The sequence below is a fragment of the Macaca thibetana genome, chromosome 14 (assembly GCF_024542745.1).
Source record: "Macaca thibetana thibetana isolate TM-01 chromosome 14, ASM2454274v1, whole genome shotgun sequence".
Taxonomy (NCBI): domain Eukaryota; kingdom Metazoa; phylum Chordata; class Mammalia; order Primates; family Cercopithecidae; genus Macaca; species Macaca thibetana.
The window spans coordinates 109,072,954-109,094,656 of NC_065591.1; the positions used below are offsets into that span (position 1 = coordinate 109,072,954).

Sequence of the window (21,703 nt, forward strand, 5' to 3'; positions counted from 1 at the left end):
ACCACGCCTGGCTAATTTTGTATTTTTTAGTAGAAGCGGGGCTTTCCCATGTTGGTCAGGTTGGTCTTGAACTCCTGACCTCAGGTGATCCACTTGCCTTGGCCTCTCAAAGTTCTGGGATTACAGGCATGAGCCACTGTGCCTGGCTCAAGTAGGTTTTTTTTTTTTATTTTTATTTTTTATTTTTTTTTCAGATGGAGTCTTTCTCTGTTGCCCAGGCTGGACTGGAGTGCAGTGGCTTGATATGGGCTCATTGCAACCTTCACCTCCTGGATTTAAGCGATTCTCCTGCCTCAGCCTCCTGAGCACCTGGGACTACAGGCACGCGCCACGATGCCCAGCTAATTTTTGTATTTTTAGTAGAGACAGGGTTTCATCATATTGGCCAGGCTGGTCTCGAGTTCCTGACCTTCGGTGATCCACCCGCCTTGGCCTCCCAATGTGCTGGGATTACAGGCGTGAGCCACCGTGCCTGGCAAAGTGCTAGGATTACAGATATGAGCCACCAGGCCTGGTCGATAGTTTTTGTTATCAGGTATTCATGCATGAGAACCCTCTCTTCATGGTCTTCCCTGGCTCCATGTGTCAGGGTTTTAACACAAATGACTCTATTTTGATTTTGATAATTTTCACAAGGAATATGCTCTGTATATTCCAACAATCTGAGTTTCTCATCCTGGAATCAGCCCCTGAGTGGCACTGGGACTATCCTGAGTCGGCTACATCTCTAGAACCTGTCAGGAGCGGCTCTATGAGTTTGGCCTCATCATCTTCCTCTTCAACTAGCAGCATCTCTATTTGTCTGTTTTTCCGTTTTCCTATTGATGTAATGGGCAGAACTGTCTTTGCCCCTCTTAACTTCTCTAGGAGGTTGGAGACATATGAGAGAAAGGAAGATTTGCCCTCTGTGCAAGCAAAACTAAAACTCTTCGGAATTATATTAGTAGCAACCTTTCTGCCAGACAGGGTGTGTGGAGGAGCTATACATTGTGTCACTTTTTTCCTTCTTCAACAGACTCTTTGAAAGAGTTATAACAGACATCACTATACCCATCTTGCAGACGTAAAAACTGAACCCTGGGCTTTGGTGAAAAGGTGGATAGTAGAAAATAGGTTTAAGTCCTGGTCAGGTGCTCATTGGTTTAATAGGAGCATAGGAGAGCCATTTTTATTTTATTTTATTTTTTTTGCCAGGAGAGATGGGGAGTGGGGGCATCTCCATTACCTTACATTCACATTTGTTTTGTTGATTAAAGGAACAATGGGTTGATTATTGATGGCCACTGTATTATTCACCTGATGTTAATCATACTCCTAACAAATGATCAATAAATTGTCTTAGATAATTCACGTTACTATACTCTGTATAATCCTTCTCTGCCCTGGCAGAAATCCTCACGTCTAAACTCGGGCTCCTCTTTTTTTTCTTTTTTTTTTTTTTTTAAAGTAGAGATGGGGTTTCACCATTATGGTCAGGCTGGTCTCGAACTCGTGATCTCAGGTGATCCACCCGCCTCGGCCTCCCAAATTGCTGGGATTACAGGCGTGAGCCACCGCGCCCAACCAATGAGGTTGTCTTTTAACCTTTTGCGGATTCCCATTATCTATCTTAAACTACACTCCCATCGTGCAACGGAAAACGGACAGAGCTCCTGCGTGCCCCAAGGGACTTCGAGCCAATCCATTGTCAGAGCTCTCAGCCGGCGACCTATTGGCTCCGGCTGGAGGCGGGACTCTCGGTTGCTAGGCGGTACCTCTTCCGGAAGTGTTTGTTGCGCGCTGCAGGGCAACATCCCGGCGTCCCTGGAAGCGGGGGGAGCGGGTGGGTGTCGGGTGGCGTTGGGGGAGCTGCGCCTCGCCCAGAGCCTCGCCCGGAGCCTTCCGGGGTGGGGGATAGTTGAGGACCTCATCGAGGGAGGGGTTGGGCGGCGGGGAAGGGAGCGTGGCGGGGGTGCAGAGGCACGCTCTCAAGCCAACCAGCTTGATGCGCTCGAGTGTGGGCGGGGACTGAGGGAAGAAGAGAAAAACTGACTGCCAGGCGACAGTTCCTCCGTCTGAAATCTCGCCGGCTCCTGAGCGGGCCACCGGGCCCGGGCTGGGGGTCTGGCGGGTGAGTGAGCAGCGCGTCGGGATGCGGGAGAGGGGCATTGGGCACGGGGCGCTGGTTTGCTTGCTGTGTTCATCGTCGGCGAGTGAGGCTAGGCCTTCCGAAGCTTGCTGGGATACTTCTGTGGCAGACTCCCCCCCGGGTCCAAATCCGGGGCTAGCCTAACCTTATGCCATCTTTTAACCAGCGGGGAAAGTTGGAAAGCTTTTTTGTTTTTTCCTTTTCTTGCACTGATTTAAAAAATCTCCCTCTACCTCTGGCACCTCTCTCCTCACTTGGCTTCCGCGACTCCCTGTCCGTCCTCCTAACTCAGTCCTTTGCAGTAGAAAGCCCTCCCTTCTACTTAGCCGCACTCCATGTCTTGCGTTATCAGCTTTTCAGCGTTGACTCCCCAGACTACTCCAGCCAGACCTCTTTCCTGAGCTCAGACCTACTTACTGTCATCGTCAGCCTTCCCCGGTCCCTCCGATCCGTTTCTCCTCTTGTATTTCTTATCTCTTGAAGGGCTTCACCATTCACTCAGCCAAGTCTGTCCCTAGAATTTATTCATCTAATACATACAGCAAACATTTGTCGGACATGTCCTATCTTCCAGGCAGTGTAGTAGGTGGGGCTGCCTATTGGACGAGGCATAGAAATGAACGGAAAATCACAGTGTTCTGGCTTTAGTGCTCTGATTTCCCTCCTCTCTCCCGAAGTTCAAGTCCTGTATTCTGCCTCTTAATTTCCCTAGAATCTGGCCCTTCTTTTCCATCCTCACAGCCACTGACTTAGTTCATAATTTCTTGCTTGTGCTTTCAGGATAACTTCCTAAGTGGTCTCTCTGCCTCATTGCTTGTCCTCCTGTAATTAGTTCTTATGCAGCTGTCAGAATCATTTATTTATTTTAGAGACAGAGTCTTGCTGTGTTGCCCAGGCTGGAGTGCAGTTGCTATTCACTGGTGTGACCCTAGCACACTGCAGCCTCAAACTCTTGCCCTCAAGCCATCCCCATCAGTCTCCTGAGTAGATGGGACTACAGGCATGCACCGCCGTTCTTGGCCAGAATCGTCTGTCTGAGCTACAGATCTGATCATGCCAGTCGCCTTTGTGAGATCCTGTGATGGCCCCTCATCATTTACGGGATAGAGCCTCAGTTTTTCCAGGCCCTTTATAATATGCTCTTGCCTATGATTCTAGCTAGAGCTCTCTCTTGCCACTCCTCCCACTATCCCTTGCCCTTTGGTCATGTCAGAATGGTTGAGTTCGGTCTTTGGAGTCAGACATGGATACATATGCTGCTGTACCGTTTATTAGCTGTGAAACCTTGGGCAAGTTTTTTTTTTTTTTTGAGACGGAGTCTGGCTCTGTCGCCCAGGCTGGAGTGCGGTGGCCGGATCTCAGCTCACTGCAAGCTCCGCCTCCCAGGTTTACGCCATTCTCCTGCCTCAGCCTCCCGAGTAGCTGGGACTACAGGCACCCGCCATCTCGCCCGGCTAGTTTTTTGTATTTTAGTAGAGACGGGGTTTCACCATGTTGGCCAGGCTGGTCTGGATCTCATTATCCGCCCACCTTGGCCTACCAAAGTGCTGGGATTACAGACATGAGCCACTGCGCCCGGCCTTTTTTTTTTTTTTTTAAACTTTGCTAAGCCTCAGTTTCCTTATTTGAAAAGTGAAGATAATCTCTATTTTGCTGAGAGGATGAGGTGAGATGATATATAGAGAGCACTTAGTACAGTTCCTGGAACATAGGAAGTGTTCAGTGACTATAAACTTTTGTTGTCATAATTCTTTGCACCCACCATATGCTTTTCTTCTTTTTTGCCTTTATACATGTTGTTCCTCTGCTGTGAATTCCCTTACTCCGCTTATCCTGGGGAGCGTCTCCTTATCCTTCAAGAACTATCTTAATGTCCTCTACTCTGTGAGGCTTTCCCTGAGCTTCCTAAGATTATTTGCCCTTACCTTTGTGTTCTGTTATATATTATGTTACTTCCTTTAATGCATGTAACACATTTTGTAGTCATGTGTTTACGTGTTTGGCTTCCCAGGTAGGCTGAGCTCACTTTCAGGGCCATGTGTAAGCAGGTTTGTAGCCCTAACACATCGCACAATGTCTGGCCCATGTGTGGATGTTCCATAAGTGATTAATTGGCGCAGTGACTCATGCCTGTGATCCCAGCACTTTGGGAGGCCAAGGTGGGCGGATCACCTGAGGTCAGGAGTTCGAGACTTGGCCAACATGGTGAAACCCCATCTTTATTAAAAATACAAAAATTAGCCAGGCGTGGTGGCAAGCGCCTGTAATCCCAGCTACTCATGAGGCTGAGGCAGGAGCATCACTTGAACCTGGGAGGCAGAGGCTGCAGGGAGCAGAGATCGCGCCATTGCACCCCAGCCAGGGTGACTCTGTCTCAAAAAAAAAAGAAAAAAAAAAGTGATTACTTAATGTCTGAATGGCCTTAACTTATATTGCCTGGTTCTGGATATGTCCTTTGGAGCAAGGTAGAATAAGCCCTTTAAATATGTGAATAGCAATAATGTATGTGTCTAACATTTATTGAGATTTTAGTATATTTTAAGCACTTTACATATATTGAATCATATAAGTCTCACAACACATTGTGATGGATATTGTTGTTACTCTCATTTAATAGATGAGAAAACTGAGACTGCCCAGCTAGTAAGAGGCAGAGCTGGGATTCAATGCCAAGAATGTTCCAAAGCCTTTGCTCATTACCACTGCGTAATCAACTCTAACATGTTCCACCTTCTCCCCATTGCCTTCTCCAGTCAATCTTTTCTGTGGTCAACCTTCTTTGTAATAGTTGGAGCAGGATGGAAGAAATAAATATACAGGGAACCCTCATTATGCCTATGAGTATATATGCTCTGTTAGGGTGCAGATGTGCAAAACTCTAGCTATGCTGACAAAGTACAGAACCAGGTAGCCACGATATTGAAGGACTGGGAAACAGTGATACATATTGAATGGAAGGGAACTGGGAATACTTAGCTTACTTTAGCTAGAGAATCCTGGGGTGCCCCCCGATGAACAGAAGGTAGACTTGAGGTATCAGGGAACATTTTTTAGAACCTGATTATTGGCTTACTATTAGACCTTCTGGTAGTTAAGAATTATCTATGGAATTGAAAATAGAATCTATAGTACTAGCTAAATTTGTGTAACATTTTCTGTATACAGGGACTGTGCTAGGCACTTTATAAGTGTTTCATTTTACTCTCAGGCTTTTTAATTTTTTTTTTTTTTTTTTTTTTTTTTGAGACGGAGTTTCGCTCTGTCGCCCAGGCTGGAGTGCAGTGGCCGGATCTCAGCTCACTGCAAGCCCCGCCTCCCGGGTTCACGCCATTCTCCTGCCTCAGCCTCCCGAGTAGCTGGGACTACAGGCGCCCGCCACCTCGCCCGGCTAGTTTTTTGTATTTTTTAGTAGAGACGGGGTTTCACCGTGTTAGCCAGGATGGTCTCGATCTCCTGACCTAGTGATCCGCCCGTCTCGGCCTCCCAAAGTGCTGGGATTACAGGCTTGAGCCACCGCACCCGGCCAGGCTTTTTAATTTTTATTAAGATTGTTTGAATTATACACATGCAGTTGTTGAGGCTGAGAGAGGTGAAGCACCTTGCCTAAGGCCATACAGCTGCTAAGTGAGGGAGCTGGAATTTGAATCCAGGTCTTCTGTCTCCAAAGCTGGTGCTTTGACCACTATGCTGTCTGTCACTGAAAGCACAGAGAGGAAAATTTTAGTATGGGAAGAATGATGGACCAGAACTACTGAGGGCCTTCCTAGCTCCTGAGATTCCTTGTGTGTGTGTGTGTTGTTTTTTTTTTTTTCAGATAGGGTTTCACTCTGTTGCCCAGGCTGGAGTATGGTGGTGCAATCATAGCTTACTGCAGCCTGGAACTCCTGGTCTCAAGTGGTCCTCCTGCCTCTGCCTCCCACTTTACACTCTTTATGTAACTCTGTCTTCTTTTCCATCTGATCACATAGCTCCTGCCTCAGCCTTCTGAGTAGCTGGGACCACAGGTACACGCCACCATGCCTGGCTTTCTTTTTTTTTTTGGAGACAGAGTCTCACTGTATTGCTCAGGCTGGTCTTGAACTTCTAGGCTCAAGTGATCCTAGGCCTTGGTCCCCCACAGTGTTGGGATTACAGGTGTGAGCCATCACACCTGGCCTATTCCTTGGTTTTGTATTAGCAGTTACAGCAGTAACTGAGCTCCGACAGCTTACATAGGCTTATTTTAGGCTTCATTGGAAAATTCCAGAGGAGGAGACCTGGCCCTCAGAAGTTTGTGGTTTAACAGGAGAGGTAAAACACATTTTCATGAAAAAAGTAATATTGGCTGTGCGTGGTGGTTCACGCCTGTAATCCCAGCACTTTGGGAGGCCGAGGCGGGCAGATCACCTGAGGTTGGGAGTTTGAGACCAGCCTTACCAACATGGAGAAACCCTGTCTCTACTAAAAAAATACAGAATTAGCCGGGCGTGGTGGCACATACTTGTAATCCCAGCTACTCAGGAGGCTGAGGCAGGAGAATCGCTTGAACCCGGGAGGTGGAGGTTGCAGTGAGCCGAGATCATGCCATTGTACTCCAGCCTGGACAACAAGAGTGAAACTCCTCCATCTCAAAAAGAGAGAAAGAAAGAAAGAAAAAAAAACAGTAATATTGAGAGTAATCTGCCTGGGAACACATGAAACTTATGAGCTCAGTGCTGAGGTGGTTCTGGGTTGACAGGTGAGGATGAGGTTGGCCGAGAAGGCTTCCTGGAGGAAATGCATGAGCCACTCCTTTTTTGCCTGATTCTGAGATTGGTAGGAGATGCATGAGTGCAGTTGGATGACCCCTCCCAACTCTGTGGCTCACAGAAGGTCTCAGGCTAGGCAGCAAGTAGATCTCACTGGGTTTCATCTGATCTGTTGGTAACTGCTATATAGTGAACAATGTTGAGGGTTCTGAGGCCATGTCTAGGGTGCCATGATTGACTAGTGATGTCCCTCACAGTTTTAGGCCTAGAGGAAAATATTAGGACATGTCCTATTTATTTGCCATGGCAGATCTAAAGGCTGCCTTTTTTTTTTTTTGGACATAGAGTCTCGCTCTGTCTCTCAGGCTGGAGTGCAGTGGCGCAATCTCAGCTCGTTGCAAGCTCCACCTCCCGGGTTCACACCATTCTCCTGCCTCAACCTCCCGAGTAGCTGGGACTACAGGTACTTGCTACCGTGCCTGGCTAATTTTTTGTATTTTTAGTGGAGACAGGGTTTCACCGTGGTCTTGATCTCCTGACCTCGTGATCCGCCTGCCTCGGCCTCCCAGAATGCTGGGATTACAGGTGTGAGCCACTGCACCCGACTGAAGGGCTGCATTCTTATTTATTTATTTATTTATTTTAGAGACAGGGTCTTGCTCCGTCACCCAGGCTGGAGTGCAGTGGTGTTAGAGCTCACTGTAGCCTTGAACTCCAGGACTCAACGGATCTTCCCACCTGGGTCCCCCAAGTAGCTGGGACTACAGGTGTGTGTCACCATGCATGGCTGATATTTTTAATTTTTTTGTAGAGACAGGGTCTCACTGTGTTGACCCAGCTAGTCTCAAACTCCTGGCTTCAGGGTGATCCTCCTGCCTTAGCCTCCTAAAGCCCTGTTACTACATGGGTGAGCCACGGTGCCTGGCCCAACGGCTGCATTCTTAGACATCTCATCCTCTCTGTTAGCACTCCAGCTCAGGTTACTTTTGCCTCTTACCTAGCCTAGCTCGTGGTTTTCTACCTTACCTCTGCATCAGCCCTGATTTTCTTCTTTCCAATCTGGCCTCCGCTTTAGGGTGTACTCTTAGTAGCTTCTGGAGTACTTTTTCAAAGTGTGTTATCTAGAAAAACCGTTTCCTGGCTTCCATTTCTCTCTCTTTTTTGAGACAGGGTCTTGCTCTGTCACTGAGGCTGGAGTGCAGTGGCACAATCAAGGCTCACTGCAGCCTTGACCACCTGGACTCAAGCGATCCTCCCACCTCATTCTTCCACGTAGCTGGGCCTATAGGTATATACCACCACACCTGGCTAATTTTTAAATTTTTTTTTGTACAGGGTAAGACAGGGCCATCTTCAGTTGCTCAGGGTGGTCTCGAACTCCGGGGCTCAAGTGATCCTCCCTCCTTGGCCTCCCAAAGTGCTGAGATTACCGGCGTGAGCCACTGTGCCCAGCCCTAGTTCTCTTATGAGAAAGGCCAAGTCTGCATGGCCTGGCTCCCACTGGCCTCCCCAGCATCATCTCCAGCTGTGCTGCTTCTCGCCTAGTGTTGCCTTCTGCTGAAGGACTTTCTCATGCGTCTGTTAGAACACACTTTCCTTATTTTCTTTGTCTAGTGAATACCTACTCATCCTTCAGTTCTCAGTGTAGGCATCATCTAAATCAGGCTTATTTCCTTCAGAGCACTTCCCTTGGTTCTAATTATACATTTCTCTGTGACTGATTGGTTTGTCTCCCTCCCTTCCCAGACTAGCTCAAGAGTAGCAGCAGCTGAATCTGGTTTTAATCACGATTGCATCTCTAGCGCCTAGAAATAAATGCACGTGGTAGGTGCCCAATAAATATTCCTCGAATGACTAGATGGTCTTTGGTAGCCATCCTGCTACTGCATTCAGGCAAATAGATAGGACTTCTCTTCCCATGTTCCTTTTTTCTTTAACTCATTGCGCTTTTGGACCTGTCCTTGCCCACATCTTTTCTAGAGCCAGAAAAGGTAAGGAAAGAAGGTAGAATACAACTCATCCATATTTTAATTTTTTTCTGGCATAACATTTATTTGAATTTGGATGATCCATGAATTCAGATTTTCCAGAGTTTTCCTGATCTTTAAATAGTTAAATATATCACCGGGCATGGTGGCTCATGCCTGTAATTCCAGCACTTTGGGAGGCCAGGGCCAGTGGATCACCTGTGGTCAGGAGTTTGAGATGAGCCTGGCCAACATGGTGAAAACCCATCTCTACTAAAAATCCAATTAGCCGGGCATGGTGGTGGGCGCCTGTAATCCCAGCTACTTGGGAGGCTGAGGCAGGAGAATAGCTTGAACCCGGGAGGCGGGTTGTAGTGAACCAAGAACACGCCACTGCACTCCAGCCTGGGTGACAGAGGGAGACTTCGTTTCGAAAAAAAGAAAAAAAAAAGTAAATATAGATAATTACGTATGTAGCGAATTAGTCTTTTTGCCATGCTGACAGAGACTACCTGTCCTGTGCTTTCTGGAGATGGGACGCATCTAGGGGATAGTATTTCTCAAATGCAGAATTTCTCAAATTCTCTGAGGTAGTTAAGACAGTACCTCCTATAGAGTACATGCTTGAGAAGTGCTTATTCACCCCAATGTTCAGGCCACCACTGGGCCCTTCCTGCCCATGGATTCTTTCCTTTTCTCTTCTCCTCTCCCTAAGAGGATTAAAGATTCAGGTGACTCTGTAAGCCACCGGGCAATGGGCCCCATCTGCCACCCTGGTTCCTGGTCCTTTTCTGCTCAGCTTTTTAGAGTCAGCAGTGGTCAGGCCTACGTCACCTCTGACTGTGCGTGTAGCACAGTGGGGCATCATATCTGCAGGATGTTACGGGTTCTTCTGAGGGTTGATAGCACATTCCCACTTCAGCTTATGTACTGCTGAAAGAAGCCCTTTTTCTTTGGTGTTTTCCTCCTGCTTGGAGGTGGCATGGTGGGAATGAGAGGGGCAGAAGCTGGCTTCCTTCAAGTTCAGTGCACTGACAAAGGGAACCATGTCTTGTGAGTCCTAAGGCAGGACTCCTGTTGCCCACCTCTTAGCTATCATGGTACAGAGAGGGGGACCACAGTAAACAGTCCCTGATGGAACCTTTGTTGCTTGTCAAGGGTCTCTAGGAAACTTGGAATAGATTCAGAGTCTCCAGATCCAGCCGTTTCCTGAACACTCTTTCCAGGCCAGATCCTGACTTTTTTTTTTTTTTTTTTTAACCAGAGAAATAATTTTATTTGGACTGACAGCTGGAGAACAAGAATAGGACCTGAGACAGCATATTGGGCTAAGGAGGAGAGGTGAGGTTCCAAAACGGCAGTCAAAGCTCATCAACCGAACGGACTCTACTTCCCAGCAACCTTGCACTTAGTGCAACCAACAGAAGGCCTGCTGGGGAATGTATTTGCCACTGAATTCCCCAAGTATGCCAACATTACAAAAAAAGATAGAGGTTTTTCATCATAATTAAATTTCCACAAACCTCCCCAATCACAAGTATTATAAGCAGAAGTAAAAAAAATCACATTTTACAGATCTCAAACTTGTCTTCAACATTTAGTTCATTGTCTTCAAAAAAATAGCTCCCCTGCTAAACTCATTAACTGTATGATCTATCCAAGCAGCAAGAAGATGGCCAGGCCATGGCAATCCTCTTCCCATTTTCCCTAGCCACTCAGGGCTCAACAGCAGGGTAAGGCTCAGGTGCGGATAGCGGGTGGGGAGCACAAGGGCTACTCTCCCCCAGTGCAGCATGGCATCTGAAGCTTGATGGGGACAGCACAACTGGTGAGACTTGAGGGAAGGGTCCAGGGCCTGTATTTAGTCAGAGTCACTGCTGGAAGAGGAGGAGGAATGCTTGCCAGGCTTGTGGTGCTTGTGCATCTTTTTATGAGCTTTCTTCATTTTCTTCTGCCTCTTCCTGTCCACCATCACTGCTGGTCTGACCATGCCAGGAGCCAAGGGATTCGCAGGAGGGATTCCAGGGGCGGGTGGTGGGTATGGAGGAGGGTAGGGACCCGAAGGTTGGCATCCTGGATACCCTGGCTGTGGCACAGGATGAGGGGCCCCATGTCGGGGGAAAGCTGGATTGCCCTGGGGAGCTCCTGGGGGAGGAGGACAGGGGCTTGGGGGAAAGGGTGGATTGATAGGTGGTGGGTGGGCAGGATTGGAACCTCCAGGGCACCTAGTGCTGAGGGGGATATGGATTTGACCCTGGGTGTCCGGCGTTGGGATTCCACATGTTTAGGTGTGTCCTCCAGCCTTTCCACGGCCCCCTGGGCTTGATGCGTTCTCCCAGATCCTAACCTTTTTAATGGCTGGGCCTTTCTGCTTGAAGAGGGCCATTTCATCCTTGCTGCTCTAGGAGGAACAGTGGCAGCTTTTGAGGAGGTAGGGACTGGAGAGGTCAGGAATTGTGGCTGCAGACTCCTGTTGGTCACATCTGGTGTGGCCAACTGCTCTGCAGGTCGGGGAGGTGCTCTGAGCAGGGCTGTGTGTGGCAGCAGTTTCCCAGGCGACCTGCTTCATTCATCAGGCTGCAGCACGGGAGCTGCCATGGGGAGAGATGGTGGGAACTGGGGTCCTGAGGTAGGGGTGGGAAGAGAGGAGCAATTCTAGAAGTGCACCGACTTGTCAGTTGAAGAATTTGGCGCCGCCCCATCCCTGGAGCTAGAAACCTTGGGTTCTGTCTTAGCTTGGGCTGCCATAACACAATACCGTAGACTAGGGGGCTCAAACAGCAGAAATCTCTTTTCTCATAGTTTTGGAAGCTAGAAGGCCCATATCAAGGTCTCTTCCGGGTTCCTGCCTTGCAGACAGCTGCCTTCTTGCTGTGTCCTCATATGGCAGAGACAGAGCTCTAAGCCACTAGGCAGTGGGCCCCATCTGCCACCCTGGTTCCTGGTCCTTTCTCTCTTTCTCTCTTTTTAATCCTATCAGGCCATTTAACCTTAATGACCTCATTTAACCTTAATTACCTCCTAAAGATCCAGTCACATTGTGGATTAGGGCTTCAATATGTGAATTTTTCTTACTTTGAGAGGCTGAGGCGGGAGGATTGCTTGCACCCAGGAGTTCAAGACCAGCCTGGGCAACATAGTGAGACACCATCTCTGTAAAAAACAAAAAAAACCCCAATATATACGTATGTGAATTTTGGAGGGATGTAGCTCCTTTCCACTCTTTCCCTCATATCCTGGTCCTATTAAGCTTAACATCACTGGGTCCGTTCTGACTGTCCCTTCTTCATTCCCCTGCTTCTGCCCTAGTTAAAGCCCTCTTCATCTTGCCCCTGGGCAGCAGCCTCCTCAGGTGGTTTTCCTGACACCAGTCTCTAATTTCTCCAATCCAGCTGTGCCAGTCCTGCCAGACTTCTTGTCCTAAAAAAAAAGGCCACCCTGTGATGCTTTGTTTCACCAGAGCCCTCAGCGCCTCCCCTCTGCGGTAGGACAGGGTGGAGGCTCTTCAGCGTGGTCTGCGAGGCTCTGTGTGAGCAGCCGGTCACACGCTGGTATCCGCACTCTGGAACACCTGTCTGTACGAGATGCTCCCTCTGTCTAGAATGCCTTTCTCCACCATCGGAATTCTTGTCAGCCTTCCTTCCTTCCTTTCTGTGGGGGAATTTTTTGCCCTTATCTTAGTACTCCCAGAACAGGAAGCTTTTTTCTCTTCTGCCTTCTGCCGCTCTTGAGGTCGTTCCCGCCACTGGATTGTAAGCTTCCTGAGGGCATTTTGGGTATGAATCGAGACATCCAGATAGGAATATGTGTTGAGATGGGGATGTGCCACGGAAGTGTGCTGGTGTATGGGTGTCTGTGTGCTGCTGGTTACTTTGGTGTCCCTAGGATCTTCTACTTGGTGGTTCTGTGTTGTAATTGTTTCTTCTGTCTGGGGGAGGTACAAAGTCAAACTCTTGACAGAGCCAGGCTTGAAGATGTTTTGTGGTTCACCAAGTGTTCATCAAGCCTTTGGGAGACCTTTCCCAGGCGCAGAGCCTGTGAGCCTTGAGTTGTTGGTTTCACCCTCCACTATACCTGGCACTTGGGAAGGCCCTGGCCAAATTGCTGTGCAGGGTCTGGTTTGATCCAGATGCTCCATGACCCAGGGCCGTCTTTTCCCCTATTAAGCTTTTCTCTTTTTTTTCTCACTGATTTTCTCTTTTGGTGGGGGTCTCTGGGATCTAGGTGTTTGAGCCCAGATGAGTCATGGCTGGACGACCCCTCCGCATAGGAGATCAGCTGGTTCTGGAAGAAGATTATGATGAGACCTACATTCCTAGTGAGCAAGGTAACAAGTCTGCGAAGAGGCCTCTGGTGTATTGTGTTTGTTTTTTGAGGACAGGGATTATGTCTGGTTTATTTTTGTTCTTTCAATGCAAAGTATGGTACATGTACAGAGTTGCTTAGTGTATTTGGGCTAGGTCAGATGTGAGCCTACCTTGGCCTCTTGCCTGTTTTTTTTTTTCAGTTTCTTTCTGTTGCCCAGACTGGAGTGCAGTGGCGTGATCTCAGCTCACTGCAACCCCCGCCTCCTGGGTTCAAGTGATTCTCTCACATCAGCCTCCGAGAAGCTGGGACTACAGGCGTGCACCACCACACCTGGCAAATTTTTGTACTTTTAGTAGAGATGGGTTTCACCATGTTGGACAAGCTAGTCTCGAACTCCTGACCTCAAGCGATCTGCCTGCCTCCGGCTCCCAAAGTGCTGGGATTACAGGCGTGAGCCACCATGCCCAGCTACTTGCCTGTTTTTGTAAATAAACCTTCATTGGAAAACAGTCACACTGGTTTATGTATTGTGTGTGGCTGCTTTTATGCTATAGCTGCAGAGATGTGTGGCTGTAAGAGAGGTATATGACCCACAAAGGCTAAAATAGTTACTATCCGGTTGTTTACAGAAAAATTTGCTGTCTCTGGGTTACAGCAATGATTAGATTTAAATGGAAACATATTAGGGGATATCTAAATACAGTGTGTTCTGAGACCAGGGGAAACCCAATTTCCTAAACACAAACTTAGAGCAGAGTTTTTTAAACAACAATAACAACATTATTAATAACAATAACAACATAACTTATTATGTGCCAGCCTCTGTGTTAAGCACGTTACATGTATCACCTTATTACCTTTTTTTTTGTTTTTTTTTTTTGAGACAGCATCTCACTCTGTCACCCAGGCTGGAGTGCAGTGCTGTGATCTTGGCTCACTGCAACCTCCCCTTCCTGGGTTTAAGCAAATCTCGTTCGTCAGCCTCCTGAGTAGCTAGAACTACAGGTGCCCGCCACCACACCTGGGGAACTGATTTTTGTATTTTCAGTAGAGAAGGGGTTTTACCATGTTGGTCAGGCTGGTCTCAAACTGACTTCAAGTGATCTTCCCACCTCCGCCTCCCAGAGTGCTGGGATTACAGGCGGGAGACATATGCCTGGCCCATGTATTACCTTTTCAACCCTCACTGCAACTCTCTGAGTTAGGTACTATTATTATCCCCATTTTACAGATGAGGAAACCAAGGCACAGAAAGATTAACTTCCTGTGGATATACAGTTCTATTCTTAGTGGTGTGGCTAGAATCCACCTCTAGGTATTCAAACTCTAGGGCCTGCACTTTTTGTTTTGTTTTGTTTTGTTTTTTTGAGATGGGAGTTTCACTCTGTCGCCCAGGCTGGAGGGCAGTGGCGGGATCTCTGCTCACTGCAACCTCCGCCTCCCAGGTTCAAGTGATTCTCCTGCCTTAGCGTCTCCAGTAGCTGGGACTACAGATGCGTGCCACCATGCCTAGGTAATTTAATTTTTTTTGTATTTTTCAGTAGAGATGGGGTTTTGCCGTGTTGGCCAGGCTGGTCTCAAACTGACCTCAAGTAATCTGCCTATCTTGGCCTCCCAGAGTATTGGGATTACAGGCATGAACCACTTGTGCCTGGCCATAGGGCCTGCACTTTGAAGCACTAAGCAGTTTTTTGGAGTGAAAGTTGCTTTGAAATTCTGATGAGTTATGATCTGGGCATACAAAGTTTGCTTATAAATCAGGTGGTTCATGGACCTGACAGCAGGGTGCACAATTCTTGCACCTCTAGGAATACATGGATCTCATGTTAAATATTGGACTGTGCTTATAGCATAGGGCGTTTCTTTGTTTTCCATATTTTTGTTTATAGAGACAATCTTACTCTGTCACCCAGGCTGGTATGCAGTGGCTCCATCATAGCTCACTGCAGCCTTGAACTCATGGGCTCAAGTGATCCTCCCATGTAGCTAGAACTACAGGTGCATGCCATGTGTCTGGCTAATTAAAATAATTTTTTTTGTAGGGATAGGATCTCACTGTGTTGCCCAGGCTCATCTTGAACTCCTGGGTTCAAGTGATCCTCCTTTCTGGGCTTCCCAAAGTGCAGGGATTACAGACATAAGCCACTACGACTGGCCTCTTTCTTTCTTTCCTACTTTCTCTTTAGAGACAGAGTCTTGCTTTGTCGCCCAGGCTGGAGTACAGTGGCGTGAGCTCGGCTCACTACAACCTCCAGGTTCAAGTGATTCTCCTGTCTTAGACTCCTGAGTAGCTGGGACTACAGGTGCATGCCACCACACCCAGCTAATTTTTGTATTTTTAGCAGAGACAGGGTTTCACCATGTTGGTCAGGCTGGTCTTGAACTCCTGACCTCAGGTGATCTAGGCGCCTCGGCCTCCCAAAGTGCTGAGATTACAGGTGTGAGTCACTGCACCCGGCCATGACCGGCATATTTCTTAAATTTGTATACATTTGGTTGCTGTTGTAAATGGAGTCAAAGGTTTTTCTAAGGATGTTTATAAAAACTTTCTTCTGCCTAGTCCAGGTGTAGGCATTCTAACCTCAAGCCACCATTTTCTCTTCCTGGGTTATCTCAGTAGCTTCCTAATCAATTAGCCTTACTGCTTATGAAGCAGATCACGTCAGGGTTGTGCTTTTAGTACCCCCCACCCCCATAACTCAACATAACACCCTTGATGGGATTGCAGGGCTCTGTGACCGGGCTGTCTCTACCAGTCACATTGGAATTTTTTTTTTTGAGACCGAGTTTCACTCTGTCACTCAGACTGAAGTGCAGTGGCGTGAACTTGGCTTACTGAAGCCTTGACCCCCCTCCCCTGGGCTCAAGTGATTCTCCCATCTCAGCCTCCCAAATAGCTGGGACCACACAGGTGCATGCCATCAGGCCCAGCTAATTTTTGTATTTTGTTGTTAGAGATGGGGTCTTGCTGTGTTGCCTAGGCTGGTCTTGAACTCCTGGGCTCAAGCAATCCACCCACCTCAGTCTCCCAACGTACTGGGATTACAGGTGTGCATCACCATGCCTGGCTATACTGGCTTTCAGACAGTCCCCAGAGCTACCGGTTGTCACAGATCCTTTGCACCTGTGCTTCTTCTGCGTGAATGCTCTTTCTCTAGTGCTCTGCATGGCTGGCTCCTTTCGCTTGTGCAGGTTTCAGTTAACTATCAACATTGCTGAGAGGCATTCCTTGACCATCATTTCTATTATTATTATTATTATTATTATTTTGAGACGGAGTTTCACTCTTGTTGCCCAGGCTGGAGTGCAATAGCTTGATTCCTTGACCATCATTTCTAAAGGAATGCTCTTCCACCCTGACGTTCTCTAGCTCATACCTCATTTACTTCCTTCATTGCGTTTATCAGAAGTTTTAATTTTTGTATATTTAACTGTTTACTTCATTGCTGGCTGTCTCTTCTACTAGAATGTAAGCTCCACAAAGGCAGTGTCTAGTTTTTTTCTTATTCATGGCTCCTAGTGACTGGTACATAGGAGACACTCAAACATATTTGTGAAAAATGAATAAATTAGTCTGGTCAGTCAAGTTCCAGGCGGTCCTTTGAAAAAATATTTTCTCTTTCCTAGTTCCCAGGTATGTCAGCCTCCAAATTCTCCACTGCGATGGCTCATTGGTGATGCCCTTCTGGCCTGGGCTATCACCAGCTTAAGCATTGATGTCATTTGCATATTTATTTAATCATTTCTGGGGGTTCTGGTGACATGTTCCAATGGTTATCTCATTTATCTTTTTTACTGTACATGAGATAGCTCTTTTTTTTTTTTTGAACAGGATTTCACTCTTGTCGCCCGGGCTGGAGTCCAATGGCGGGATCTCAGCTCACTGCAACTGCCATCTCCTGGGCTCAAGCGATTCTCCTGCCTCAGCCCCCTGAGTAGCTGGGACTATAGGCACATGCCACCATGCCTGGCTAATTTTTGTATTTTTTTTATTTTTTATTTTTATTTTTATTTATTTATTTTTTTTGAGACGGAGTCTCGCTCTGTCACCCAGGCTGGAGTGCTGTGGCCGGATCTCAGCTCACTGCAAGCTCCGCCTCCCGGGTTCACGCCATTCTCCTGCCTCAGCCTCCTGAGTAGCTGGGACTACAGGCGCCCGCCACCTCACCCGGCTAGTTTTTTTGTATTTTTTAGTAGAGACAGGGTTTCACCGTGTTAGCCAGGATGGTCTCGATCTCCTGACCTCGTGATCCGCCCGTCTCGGCCTCCCAAAGTGCTGGGATGACAGGCTTGAGCCACCGCACCCGGCCTGTATTTTTTATAAAGACAGGGTTTCTCCATGTTGCCCAAGCTGGTCTCAAAATCCAGAGCTCAAGTGATCTGCCCACCTTGGCCTCCCAAAGTGCTGGGATTACAGGCATGAACCACGGTGCCTGACTGAGATAGTGCTTAAGTCAGGACGTATATCTCCACTGTCTTTCAGTTCTGTGGCAAAAGAGCTTTTCTAAATACTTGATTTCCAGAGTACAAAAAAGTTGTGTTTGTTTGTTTGAGATGAAGTCTTGCTTTGTCCCCCCAGCTGGAGTGTAGCCTTGACCTCCTCAAGCTCATTGCTGGCTGTCTCTTCTACTAGAAAGTAAGCTCCCACCTCAGCTTCCTGGGTAGCCGCATCTATAGGCACATGCCAGCACGCTCAGCTAATTTTCGTATTTTTTGTAGAGACGGGTTCTCACCATGTTGCCCCGGCTGGTCTTGATCTCCTGGACCCAGGCGATCCTCCCACCTTGGCTTCCCAAAGTGCTGGGCTTACAGGCATGAGCCACTGCACCCAGCCAGAACAAAAGTATTAGGGTCGTAATATATAGCAACATTGAAAAAGAGGCAACTCCCTTCATGGAAGAGAGGGTTCAGTGAGTGGGGGTTCAGCCTGCTTGAGCTCATATCATCCACTTTCTCAGCTCAGATAGCTCCCTGCCCCTAGGCAGAATCAGTCACTGCCTTCTCTCTGCACCCGTAGCATACAGGACACGTCTTCATTACAGCATGTGTCACCTGGGTTGTACTCCATTTGTGTGTTTGTGATGTCCTCGAGGAGCACAGTCACTTGTAGTTGTTCAGTACATGTTTGTTGACTGAGTGATGAGTGCTTTTGCACCAAGCTTTTGCAAATCTTGGGAAAGCTTACTACGTTCTGGTAAGGCTGTGCTCATCCTGGATGGTTCTGGCTATGGTTTTGGGGTTCTTGCCTCTCAGGCCCCGCTGGAATGAAGTCTTGGTTTTAGTTTATTTTTTACCTTTTTTTTTTTCTTTTTTGAGATGAAGTGTTGCTCTCGCCACCCAGGCTGGAATGCAATGGCGTGAACTCAGCTCACTGCAACCCCCTCCTCCCAGGTTCAAGCAATTCTCCTGCCTCAGCCTCCAGAGTAGCTGGGATTACAGACACATGCCACCACACTGGGCTAATTTTTGTATTTTTAGTAGAGATGGGGTTTCACCATGTTGGCCAGGCTGGTCTAACTCTTGACCTTGTGATCCACCTGCCTCGGTCTCCCAACGTGCTGAGATTATAGGCATGAGCTACCGCGCCTGCCTATTTTTTGCATTTTTAATGCTTGGCATCAGATTATATCATTGTAGTGTGGAGACAGCATGCTTGGATTCAAGTGTACCATTTATAAATTGTAAGGAAACAATTATATGTTTATTGTTTATAATTTAAAGAATATGATTTTCTCATTGATGGAGAGAAAAGACAAAGTAGAAAAAGATTGAGAGTTTTTTTCTTCTTTTCATTTCTTTTACTTTCCCACCTCTGCCTCTCCTTTCAGAAATTCTTGAATTTGCCCGGGAGATTGGTATTGATCCCATCAAGGAACCAGAACTGATGTGGCTGGCGCGGGAGGGCATTGTGGCCCCACTGCCTGGGGAGTGGAAACCATGGTAAGTCAGTAGGGGGTGTGGCCCAGTGACTTGGCCTAGCAGAGGCAGAGGGAAGCTAACACTGGAGATGAGTTTGGCCTGGCCTGCTTTTCCAATCCTATACTGTGCAGTCAGGGACAGTACTGTGCCACCCCTCTGCTATGCTGCCTGCTATTTCAGGCTTCAGTGTAGGCTGACTGGACGGTCCCTAGGTTGGGGTTCAATGCTTATATCTAAGGCCACAGGAGCTATGCCTTGGATCCGGTCCTTTAGCACCAGCATCTGTTTAGGATGTGCTGAGGGGCTGTTGTTACTCCTTACAGACTGATACTGTAACAGACAACTTTACCTCCTTAGCATGTCTAAGATGGATGCTGGTCTTGCCGGGCACGGTGGCCCACGCCTGTAATCCCAGCACTTTGGGAAGCTGAGGTGGGTGGATTGCTTGAGGTCAGGAGTTTGAGACCAACCTGGCCAAGATGGTGAAACCCTGTCTCTACTAAAAATACAAAAAATTAGCTGGGCATGGTGGCACACACCTGCAGTCCTAGCTACTCAGGAGGCTGAGGAGAATAACTTGAACCTGGGAGGCAGAGGTTGCAGTGAGTTGAGATTGCTGCGCAGCACTCCAGCCTGGGCGACAGAGCGAGACTCCATCTCAAAAAAAAACAAAACCAAAATAAATAAATAAAATGACTACTTAAAAAGATAAAATAAAAAAAATAAAATAAAATGAGATGCTGGTGTTAAAGAGGTTTGCAGTGAGGCCATGCAGACCAGCAAAGGGTTTCTGTGTCCCTTGGGAACACCTGGCTCTGCCATATCTGAATTGATATAACCTATTCATGAATAGGTTCCCATTCACGGATTCATTGGTATTTTCATTTTGGCTAGAGCTCTTTGGGTTGGAAGGAGCAGTGATTCACTCAGGTTGTCTCAGGGAGACAGAGGTTTATGGAGAGGAAAGACAGAGTGGCCAAGGTTGGGGAGCTAGAAGGAGCCATGTCACTGCTGCTGTCTCCCTCCTTCTCCTGAGGACTGCAGGGCTCCCTGCTCATGGTGACACTGTTCTCTGTATTACTCTTCCTAATCACATGCATAGAGCTCTCTCCAGCTTGTCTCCCTGAAGTGAGTGCCATAAATTTACTTCCTACCTTAGATTGGGATTTCCCTATGCTTATCCCAAACTGGTCCTCAGGTATCCTGGGGGTCCCCTCTTCTGCTGGTTTTGTGCAATTTTGTAGACAAGGCGTAATCATCCCATTCATACCATTCACTGTGTTGCCCATAGCTCAAAGTGATTACAGTTGTCGCCTTACTCTTAGCTGAAGGATCGCAGTCCTTCTAGCTTTTCCTCCCATGGCAGGCTCTTTGTTTTCTTGATCTTTTTTTTTTTTTTTTTTTGAGACGGAGTTTCGCTCTTGTTGCCCAGACTGGAGTGCAATGGCATGATCTCGGCTCACTGCAACCTCCATCTCCTGGGTTCAAGCGATTCTCCTGCCTCAGCCTCCCGAGTAGCTGGGATTACAGGCATGCACCACCACGCCCGGCTAATTTTGTATGTGGAGACGGGGTTTCTCCATGTTGGCGAGATTGGTCTCAAACTCCTGACCTGAGGTGATCCACCGGCCTCGGCCTCCCAAAGTTCTGGGATTATAGGCATGAGCCACTGAACCCAGCCTGTTCTCTTGATCTTTTTAGCCACCTTTCCTTTAACCTTCTCCCACCTCTATTGAAGTAAATTTGTCAGGACTTTACACAGTGTTTGAGGTGCTAAGGACTTCTGGTCATGTTTGTAGGATAAGTTTATAGGAGTGGATTCTGTTTCTAGCACCTAACTTGATGGATGGAAGGAAACTGTCATTGGTTATGGGCCAGCTACGTGCCAGCTTTTATGCCAGCTGCCTTTATATACCTGATAGTGGTGGCTAACACCCTTTTTTATCCTGTAAGGAGAGTGTGAATTATTTTTCACCTTTTTTTTTTTTTTTTGGAGACAGAGTCTTGCTCTGTCGCCCAGGCTGGAGTGCAATGGTGCAATCTCAGCTCACTGCAACCTCTGCCTCAGCCTCCTGAGTAGCTGGGATTACGTGCGTGTGCCACCACGCCTGGCTAATTTTTGTATTTTTAGTAGGGATGGGGTTTCACCATGTTGGTCAGGCTGGTCTTGAACTCCTGATCTCATGATCTGCCTGCCTTGGCCTCCCAAAGTGCTGGGATTACAGGTATGAGCCACTGCGCCCAGACTATTTTTCACTTTTTAAAATAAATTGGCCAGGTGTGGTGGCTTACACCTATAATCCAAGCACTTTGGGAGGCCGAGTTTGGGGGATTGCTTGAGCTCAGGAGTTTGAGACCAGTCTGGGCGATCTGGCGAAACTCTGTCTCTATAGAAAATTCAAAAATTAAGTAGGGGTGGTGACATGCACCTTTAGTCCCAGCTACTTCGGAAGCTGAGTTAGGAGGATCACTTTAGCTTGGGAAATTGAGGCTGCAGTGAGCCGAGATTGCATCACTGCACTTCAGCGTCGGGGAGAGAGAGAACCTGTCCCAAAAACAAATAAAATGAGTCATTAAAACGTAGGTATACATACATTTTTACCCTTCTTCTTCTTTACCCATCTTTTACCCTTCTTCTTTTACTAAGGGTAATT

General features: G+C 47.6%; 1 protein-coding gene across 13 annotated transcripts in view; it reads left to right on the top strand.

Annotated features, from left to right (window-relative positions):
- Positions 1 to 1,777: 1,777 nt before the first annotated feature.
- CEP164 (centrosomal protein 164) overlaps positions 1,778 to 21,703 on the top strand; it is an 88,486-nt gene continuing 68,560 nt past the window's right edge. For 10 of the 13 annotated variants that reach the window (XR_007719427.1, XM_050758959.1, XM_050758961.1 and 7 more), the window contains exons 1-3: positions 1,778 to 2,110; positions 13,047 to 13,149; positions 18,959 to 19,070. Coding sequence is in view for 11 of the 13 variants with exons in the window: in XM_050758959.1 (XP_050614916.1) it covers positions 13,068 to 13,149; positions 18,959 to 19,070 (194 nt within the window). In the remaining 2 variants the exon portion in view is untranslated. Of the gene's footprint in view, positions 2,111 to 10,086; positions 10,164 to 13,046; positions 13,150 to 18,958; positions 19,071 to 21,703 lie in introns of those variants that run through there. The other 3 variants (XM_050758960.1, XM_050758966.1, XM_050758972.1) reach the window with 3 other exon arrangements.